Source organism: Mobula birostris, chromosome 13, assembly GCF_030028105.1.
Source record: "Mobula birostris isolate sMobBir1 chromosome 13, sMobBir1.hap1, whole genome shotgun sequence".
Lineage (NCBI taxonomy): Eukaryota > Metazoa > Chordata > Chondrichthyes > Myliobatiformes > Myliobatidae > Mobula > Mobula birostris.
In genome coordinates this window covers 32,276,727-32,286,274 of record NC_092382.1, presented here as the reverse complement: position 1 = coordinate 32,286,274, position 9,548 = coordinate 32,276,727, and the positions used below count along the sequence as shown (strand labels likewise).

The following is a 9,548-nucleotide window of genomic DNA, read 5'->3' as shown; positions in this document are numbered from 1 at the left end:
GGGCACCATCGCTCAATACAAGAGGACATGGCTTTAAGGTAAGGGGTGGGATTTTCAAGGGGGTGTTCGAGGAAGGCCTCTTTCTCAGAGAGTGGTTGGTGCGCGGAATGCACTGCCCGAGTCACTGGCAGAGGCTGATACACTAGTGAGGTTTAAGACACTACTAGACAGGTATATGGAGGAACTTAAGTTGGGGGGGGGGTATACGGGAAGCAGGGTTTGAGTGTCGGGACAACATTGTGGGCCGAAGGGCCTGTAATGCACTGTACTATGCAATGTTCTGTGTTCTATTTTCTAACAGATCAACAAGGAGGAAACTGTGGAAGAAACCTTAAAGTATTCTTACCGATCAGGGACAACAGGGCCAAGCCATTTTTGCCACGACAGCAGTACCGTCTGTTCTTGGTAAATTGCCAACTAACTAACCATACCGAGCAATAAGCAACTGACTCACATATCTGCTGTACTTTGAGAAAGAAGTGATAATTTGTTACTCTCAGGAATCATTGTTTCGTAATCTGCCCTACCTCGGCAGGCAGAGTAACTATCAAATAGATTGTTACTTCCTGTTATCCTGTAGAACATGCTGTGAAACAATTCTGTTTGTGTGAGGAAGACCTTTTCTCAATTATATTTTGACTATAAATATGAGTTTAAATCCTTTCTTGTTCAGAGCTGCGAGGCTCCGGTTTAGGAGTCTGAACTCTCCAAGAGATCATGTAATAAAATTCTTTAGTCCGAAACAACTCTCTGAGTCGGTCAGATCTATTCTGTCTGCTGCTCCTGAGATTTTTTTGTCCCCACAACAATAGGGCACATTCTCTACAAATCCACTCTATCTGTGTCCTGTGGTCCTGGAATCCCCCACTATAGAAAACATTCTCTCCACCTCCTCTCTCTCTGTGTTCTCTGGTCCTAGACTCACCCACTATAGGAAACATCCTCTCCACATCCACTCCATCTGTGTCCTCTGTCCTAGACTCCCCCACTACAGGAAACATTCTCTTCACGTCCACTGTATCTGTGTCCTCTGGTCCTAGACTCCCCCAGTGTAGGAAACATCCTCTCCACATCGTCTCTATCTGTGTCTTCTGGTCCTACACTCCCCAACGAAAGGAAACATCCTCTGCACATCCACTCTATCTGTGCCCTATGGTCCTAGACTACCCCACTGTAGGAAACATCCTCTCCACATCCACTCTACCTGTGTCCTCTGGTCCGAGACTCCTCCACAACAGGAAACATCCTCTCCACATCCACTCTACCTGTGTCCTCTGGTCCGAGACTCCCCCACTATAGGAAACATGCTCTCCACATCCACTCTATCTGTGTCCCCTGGTCCTAGATTCCCCCACTATAGGAAACATCCTCTCCACATCCACTCTATCTGTGTCCGCTGGTCCTAGACTCTCCCACAACAGGAAACATCCTCTCCACATCCACTGTATCTGTGTCCTCTGGTCCTAGACTCCCCCACTATAGGAATCATCCTCTCCACATCCACTCTACCTGTGTCCTCTGGTCCGAGACTCCCCAATACAGGAAACATCCTCTCCACATCCACTCTATCTGTGTCCTCTGGTCCTAGACTCCTCCACTGTAGGAAACATCCTCTCCACATCCACTCTATCTGTGTCCTCTGGTCCTGGACTCCCCCACTATAGGAAACATGCTCTCCACATCCACTCTATCTGTGTCCTCTGGTCCTAGACTCACCCACTATAGGAAACATCCTTTCCACACCCACTCTATTTGTGTCCTCTGGTCCTAGATTCCCCCACTATAGGAAACATCCTCTCCACACCCACTCTACCTGTGTCCTCTGGTCCGAGACTCCCCAATACAGGAAACATCCTCTCCACATCCACTCTATCTGTGTCCTCTGGTCCTAGACTCCTCCACTACAGGAAATATCCTCTCCACATCCACTCTATCTGTATCCTCTGGTCCTAGACTCCCCCACTATAGGAAACATTCTCTCCACATCCACTCTATCTGTGTCCTCTGGTCCTGGACTCCCCCACTATAGGAAACATCATCTCCACATTCACTTTATCTGTGTTCTCTGGTCCTAGACTCTCCCACAACAGGAAACATCCTCTCCACATCCACTCTATCTGTGTCCTGTGGTCCTAGACTCCCCCACTGTAGGAAACATCCTCTCCACATCCATTCTACCTGTGTCCTCTGGTCCGTGACTCCCACACTATAGGAAACATGCTCTCCACATCCACTCTATCTGTGTCCCCTGGTCCTAGACTCCCCCACTATAGGAAACATCCTCTCCCCATCCAGTCTATCTGTGTCCTCTGGTCCTACACTCTCCCACCATAGGAAGCATCCTCTCCACATCCACTCTACATGTCTCCTCTGGTCCTGGACTCCCCCACTATAGGAAACATCCTGTCCACATCCACTCTATCTAAGCCAGTCAATATTTGACAGTTTTCGGTGAAGTCCCCTTCGCGTTCTTCCAAACTCCAGCGGCTTCAGGCCCACCGCTGCAAAAGCCCCTCGTACAGCGTTTGGAGACCGCGTGACGGGACGGCGAGGGGCGTGGGGTTTTTGACCTCGAGGATCAGTCACAGATGGGGACAGAGAAATGTATCTGGGGTTAGAGTGCGGAGTCGCACTTTTGGGAGTGGATCCAGGAGAGAGAGATTGCGGAGAAATGCGTCGAACGCCGAGAGACAGGCACCCCAGGGGAAAAATCTCCGGTGGATAACCCTGGGTTGCCGCCGGTGTCGGGAAGAACAGGAAGATTTGCCAGGTGTGGCTGAGGAATTGCTGAAGGGGTTTGGGGGGCAGGGTTTCAGATTTCCAGATCTTTGGGATCTCTTCTGGGGAAGGTGTGACCTGTACAAAATACGGGGGTTACACTTGAACTTGCGGTTTGTTGGGGTGGTGTTGGAACACAATATCCTTACGGGTAGCTTTGTTAGAGTTTTTATTGGGGGTGGGGTTGTTAAACGAGGTCTGCAGGGATACGGGAAAGAATGTATGAACAGATGAAGTGGGTAGTTGGTGTAAAGATGGAAGGAGATTTAGCTACATCGCCAATTCAAGCAAAATTCTGCAGATGTCCCGGGGACAGCGTCGCAACCGGGTGCATCTTCCTCCGGTACGGAGAGAGGGGCCGCTACACAGTAGCGGAGAAAAACGCAGAAAGTTGCGAACCTGCCCCGCTCCATCGCGGGCACCAACCTCCCGCTGTCCATCATTAAGGGCCCCCATCATCCCAGGACATGTCCTCCTCTCATTGCTACCGTCAGGGAGGAGGTGCAGGAGCCTGAGGACAAACGCTCAGCGATCCAGGAACTCAGCCAGTCTTCTCCTACGCCATCCGATTTCTGAATGGACACTGGACCGATTAACACCACCTCACTACCTTTTCATTTCTGTTTCTGCACCACGTGTTTAATTTAACTTTCAAAAGGCTCAAAGGGACACGGCGGTTTCGAGAGGAGATGCTGTTTGGTGCGGGAAGATCCCAAGAGTGTCAGGGGTTTGGGGAGGGGGGACGGTGTGGGGACCGGGTTCAGGCCCGGAGCCAGCAGACATTCCTATTAGCAGCCCTTTCATTCCCGGAATTGTCCCCCCGTGACACTACTCCGGACACGCTCCAGTGCCAGCGCGACCTTTCTGAGATAGGGGGACGCCCAAAGCCGCTCACAGACCTCCCGAAGAGAGGCCTCACCGGCGCTTTGCGAAGCCTCACCGTTACATCCTCGCTTTTATATTCCCGTCCCCTCGAAATGTGTGAATCCAACTTGGGGCGTGGCGGTGTGGAAGACAAGGAATGCCATTGCCCCAACTTTTAGGGGCGGAGGTGGTTACAGAGACGAGGAGGCGTGTAGGAGAGGGAGGGTGTGTCGGAGACGGGGAAGAATGTAAGGGAGGGAACGGGTGACAGCGACAGGGAACGGAATCGGGGAGGGACCAGGAATATCACTCAATGTGACCTTCTTTCCTGGAACGACACAAGGATCTAATCAAGATCTGATTATTGGTTCTTTCGCACGGGATGTGTCGAAATTCCACCGCACTGCCCCCCCACCCCATCCTGCTGCGGAACGGGCGTTAATCCTCGGCGCAGAACGACGTTCGTGCCAGAAATCCGCAGGTCAGCGGAAGCGAGAGATGATGCTGGGGCCACGGATTATTCTCGTGTTGCTGGTGGGAATCACTCTGACCCAGGGGGAGAGTGGTAAGTATTCCCAAATGGCACTGATCGCAGCCACCCCCACCCCCCGCCTCACTCCGTCTCTGTAACGTCCCACAAAGTCTTCAACCTCCTCCATCCACCTCTCGCCCCCATGTCCCCCCTCTCTCCCCATCTCACTCTCTCCCCCGTTACTGCCCCACTCTCTCTTGCCTGGTCTCTCTACACGTCTCTCTCCCGTCTCCCTCTCCCCTCTTTCTTCCCCCTTTCCTCCCTCTCTCTTCCCCTCTATCTCCCCACTCTCTCTGGCCCATCTCCCCCTCTCTCTTCCCCCTTCTCCCCACTTTCTCCCACCTCTCTTTCTTTCTCTCGATATCCTTCCTCTCTCCCCAACTCCCCCTCTCTCCCCTTCTCCCCACGCTCTCCCGCCTCCCTCTCTTCCCCTCTATCTCTCCCCCATCTGCCCCTATCTCTCCCCTTCTCCCCACTTTCTCCCGCCTCTCTCTGCCACTGTTGCCTTGTCCCTCCCCTCCACCACTTCCTTCCTTAACTCCTCCAGCGACCCTCTGCACTCTCGCTCCCTCTGCACCCTCCTACTCTCCCTCAATCACTGCTTCCCCTCTCTCCGTCTACTTCTCGGCTGTCTACTGCTCTCTCACCCTCTCTCCGCCCCTCTCTCCTCTCCCTCTCTCCCTCCCACTCCCCCCTCGCCCTCTCATTCTCTCCCCGCCTCTTCTCTGTCTGCCTGCTCTCTCTTCTTCAGACTCCTCCTCTCTCTCTCTGTGCCCCCTAGTTCCCCGTCACATTCATCCTCTCCCCGTCTTTCACACTCACCCTGTCTCTCTCCATCCACCTCTCCCTCACACTCTCTCTCTCTCGATATCCCTCTGCGGTATCAGTCCTTGTTGTTTAGGGATTGGCTTTGTCGGGTTGCTGGTCTGTTATTCTGGTTGTACAACAGGGGACTAATGTTGGATGGAGTTATAGACCAGTGAACCTTACGTCTATGGTGGCAAAGCTGTTGGAAAAGTTTCTTAGAGATAGGATCTCTGGGCATTTAGAGAATCATGGTCTGATCAGGGACAGTCAGCATGGGGTTGTGAAGGGCAGATCGTGTCTGACAAGCCTGATAGAGTTCTCTGAAGAGGTGACCAGCCATATAGATGAGGGTAGTGCAGTCGATGTGATCTATATGGATTTTAGTAAGGCATTTGACAAGGTTCCACACGGTAGACTTATTCAGAAACTCAGAAGGCATGGGAACCAGGGAAATTTGGCCATGTGGATTCAGAATTGGCTTGCCTGCAGAAGGCAGAGGGTTGTGGTGGAGGGAGTACATTCAGTTTGGAGGATTCTGACTAGTGGTGTCCCAATAGGATCAGTTCTGGGACCTCTAGTTTTCGTGATTTTTATTAACGACCTGGATGTGGGCGTGGAGGGGTGGGTTGGGAAGTTTGCAGACGACACAAAGGTTGGTGGTGTTGTAGATAGTGTAGAGGATTGTCAAAGATTGAAGAGAGACATTGGTAGGATGCAGAAGTGGGCTGAGAAGTGGCAGATGGAGTTCAACCCGGAGAAGTGTGAGGTGGTACACTTCGGAAGGACAAACTCCAAGGCAGAGAACAAAGTAAATGGCAGTATACTTGGTAGTGTGGAGGAGTGAGGGATCTCGGGGTACATGTCCACAGATCCCTGAAAGTTGCCTCACAGGTGGATAGGGTAGTTAAGAAAGCTTATGGGGTGTTAGCTTTCATAAGTCGAGGGATAGATTTGAAGAGTCGCGAGGTAATGATGCAGCTCTATAAAACTCTGGTTAGGCCCGACTTGGAGTACTGTGTCCAGTTTTGGTCGCCTCACCATAGGAAGAATGTGAAAGCATTGGAAAGGGTACAGAGGAGATTTACCAGGATGCTGTCTGGTTTAGAGTGTATGTATTATGATCAGAGATTATGGTAGCTGGGGCTTTACTCTTTGGAGAGAAGGAGGATGAGAGGAGACATGATAGAGGTGTACAAGATAATAAGAGGAATAGATAGAGTGGACAGCAAGCGCCTCTTCCCCAGTGCACCACTGCTCAATACAAGAAGACATGGCTTTAAGGTAAGGGGTGAGAAGTTCAAGGGGATATTAGAGGAAGGTTTTTTTTACTCAGGGTGGTTGGTGCGTGGAATGCACTGCCTGAGTCAGTGGTGGAGGCAGATATACTGGTAAAATTTAAGAGACTGCTAGGTTCTTAAATGTGGAGGGATTCAAGGTGGGGTGTGGTATATGGGAGGTAGGGTTTAAGGGTCGGCACAACATTGTGGGCCGAAAGTTCTGTACTGTGCTGTACTATTCTATGTTCTATGTTCTAAAACAGAGTTGAAGAGACACGTGTGCATTAATTAAGGATGCATCTTCTGCAATCCCACCAGACATCCGCGTGTTTATTCAATCACCGATCATGTGTTACATTTTTTCAATATTTCAGACACCCCAAACACGTCATACTGATATTAATGTTCTACTCAAGGTCATGGTCCAGGCCAGATTTTTTTAAAATTTTCTTTGTATTTGTCACCACAATGTGTTATCATTCTTTCCAAGACTCCTGGATTACGTTACATTGTTATTTATTTATCAAAAACCGACTCTAACTCTGTATTTCCTAGTGCCGGGGAAATCCCTTCTACAGGCCCGTGCTCCTGCCCCCCACACCCGTACTTCCCAGGTTGTCCAAATGCACTTGTGTCTCCCGGACCGCGGTGTGCGGAGGAAGGCGAAAAAGTGGTCCCTGGCTCTAGAAAATGGCATCAAGGTGGCCATTCCCGTCAAGGTGGGGAAATGGAGACATCAGTTCCTTCCTGATTAGGGAGAGAGAGAGCCTGTGGAATATCGAATACCGGGTGAAACGCGAAGTCTTTGGGGTAACTGCAGGTCGATGTCTTTGCTCATGCGTGAGTACTCGGCTTTTTTTTGTCAGTGGGGGTACTGATGCTCGCTGCCACTTACGCGCGGGAGGGGGGAGCTGGGAGGAACTTGTGCTTCCAACTTCTAACTGCCTTTCATTCTTTGGGCCACTCTTCTGTTTTCGTGGATGGTTGCAGAGAAAAAAAGCATTTCAGGATGTATATTGTATACAAATTTCTGACGTTGAATTGTGACTTTGAAACCTTGAACCTTTGAGAATGATCTCAAAATAAATAGGTCTGGGTATCACGGATAAATTTTGGTTGCTCGCTAAGACGATACTCACATCACATCGCACAGTGTTTAGTGAGCTAATACGAAGGCCCGGGATGGGAAGAGTGGAATCATAGGAATTATTGTCACTTTGTGGGCCGAAGGGGCTGTATTGTGTTGTAGCTTTTCTATTTTTTCTGTATTGCAGAACAAAGTTGAGAGGGCAAATTTTGGCGGAAGTATGAAGGTGCCTCTCTTGGGATGCAGGAGTCTGCTTTGAGGTGAGAGAACGAAGCGGCTTGGATACAAAATGAGTCTGAGACTTCAGTAATGTCTCGGAGTGAAGATGTGACATCTGGCAGACAGAAGAGGGAGACATGGATAACGGGGTAAATAAAAAGTGTGAGACGTTTTGAACGGTGGCTTCATCCACGATGGTTGTCCTTATCATGTGTGCACTCACGGCCAACCGCACTCTTTTATTCACCAGGAACGTCATCTGAGGAAACAATACACAATTCATGTGGACTACCTTAGTAACCGGAAGGAAATAAAGTTGGTGAGACCAAACACGGGCGAGATTTGCAGATCAGGCGCCAGGCATCGTGTCAATGAGAATTTGCAGACAATTTGTCAGTTTTGTAAGGCCACAGGCCCATGGCAATTGCTCCTCTGAATGGCAATGACTTGCTGAGTGTCTCCGGCTGACACCAATCCTACAGTCTCTCGTGACTTTTAATCACCGGGTAACTTGAAAGCACGCACAGCCAGGGCTCTGCTCAACTCATCGGCTTGATAATAATGGACACGTTCCCTTCGCAAGTCACATTTCAAAAATCGACATCCCAATGTTCTGCTCACTTACCTCTTCAGATCACTGTAAACGGATCTATCGCCCAGCATCAGTCCCTGTCAAACGCAAGTAAATCATTGTGATTAGCAAAAGTTAATAACAAACGCAGTGTGTGATAGAGAAGAATTGGGAGAACATCGGAAAGGACTTGCCCACATTACACATATCGGTTCGGAAAGAACCGTGGGGCCGAGGGACCAGGGTTAAAAAAAAATCTTGTTTCATATCGCAGGAGACAGGAGAGATCCAGAAGACTATAAGACAGAGGAGAAAAATTGCCCATTCGGCCCAATAAGTCTGCTCCAACTTTCTATCATGGCTGATTCATTACACTTCTCAACCTCAATCACTTTCCTTCTGTCCGTAATGTTTGACACCCTTATTAATCAAGAAATTATCAACCCAGTCGTCTTGGTGCAAGATTCACTAAAGTTTAACTTGCAGGAAGTAAAGAATACAAGGGCCATCTTGGCATCATTGACTTCGATATCGCAGCAATATCGGGCAATAAATTCCACAGATACACCACACTCCACCTGAAGATATTGCTCCTAATGCCTCTCTTCCAAAGGGGGTTCCTTGCTTTCTGAGGTTGTGTCCTCTGGGCACAGAGCGACCCAGAATTAGAGATGTCCTCTCCCCGTCCACTCTATATAGGTCTTTCAATATTCGATGTTTCAAAGTGATCGACCTCTCATTCTCGTAACCTGCAGGGAGTAGTGGGTTAGATTCATTAAACACTCCTCATACCTAACGTCTCCCCCGAAGGCGCCTGTAATCTCCTGCTATCTGCTTCCCTTCCTTCAGAGAGAGCAGAGTGATATATGCAGCCTCTCCGTCCTCCAAAGCAATTCCATAATAATGTGAAGCCTGGGATATTGTTGCTAATTCCTCTGTTACCTCTTCAACGGCCTATTTCAGAGCCCCGGGTGCAGTTAATCTCGTCCATTCAGTCTAAGTGATTTATCCACCTTCAGCCGTTCCGGCCTTGCATCGTCCCCGTCTTATAGTGACTGCAATCACTCCTGTGTCCGGACACTGACAAATTAATGGCGTGCTCAGCAGTGCAGACTAACAGAAAATACTTCACGGGTTCCTTCGCCTTTTCTGTGTCCTCCATTGCTGCCTCTTTGACGTCATTCTCGCTGTCGAATCTCTCACTACAGGTTCCGCTTCTTACTCGATGAAATGGAACCAATTAGTTGAAAATTGAACCAATTACTTAATGCGTGAAATAGAAGCAATTACTTCAATAAGGGATTGACGCAAATAATTCCCTTACCATGTAAGTGGAGTTTCCATCTTGTGTATTGTCACTTGAGCCCTGTAAAGAGAAAAGGGCGATTTGTTTATCGTGACGTTTAACCAAGT

General features: G+C 49.4%; 1 protein-coding gene across 1 annotated transcript in view; it reads right to left on the bottom strand.

The window, feature by feature from the left end:
- Nucleotides 1–6,658: 6,658 nt before the first annotated feature.
- LOC140206692 (cell adhesion molecule CEACAM7-like) overlaps nt 6,659–9,548 on the bottom strand; it is a 55,258-nt gene continuing 52,368 nt past the window's right edge. Inside the window, exons 7-9 of the mRNA XM_072274846.1 lie at nt 9,460–9,501; nt 8,190–8,233; nt 6,659–7,823 (exon numbers count right to left, since the gene is read on the bottom strand). Coding sequence (XP_072130947.1) covers nt 7,820–7,823; nt 8,190–8,233; nt 9,460–9,501 — 90 coding nt within the window. The 3' untranslated portion in view covers nt 6,659–7,819. The remainder of the gene's footprint in view (nt 7,824–8,189; nt 8,234–9,459; nt 9,502–9,548) is intronic.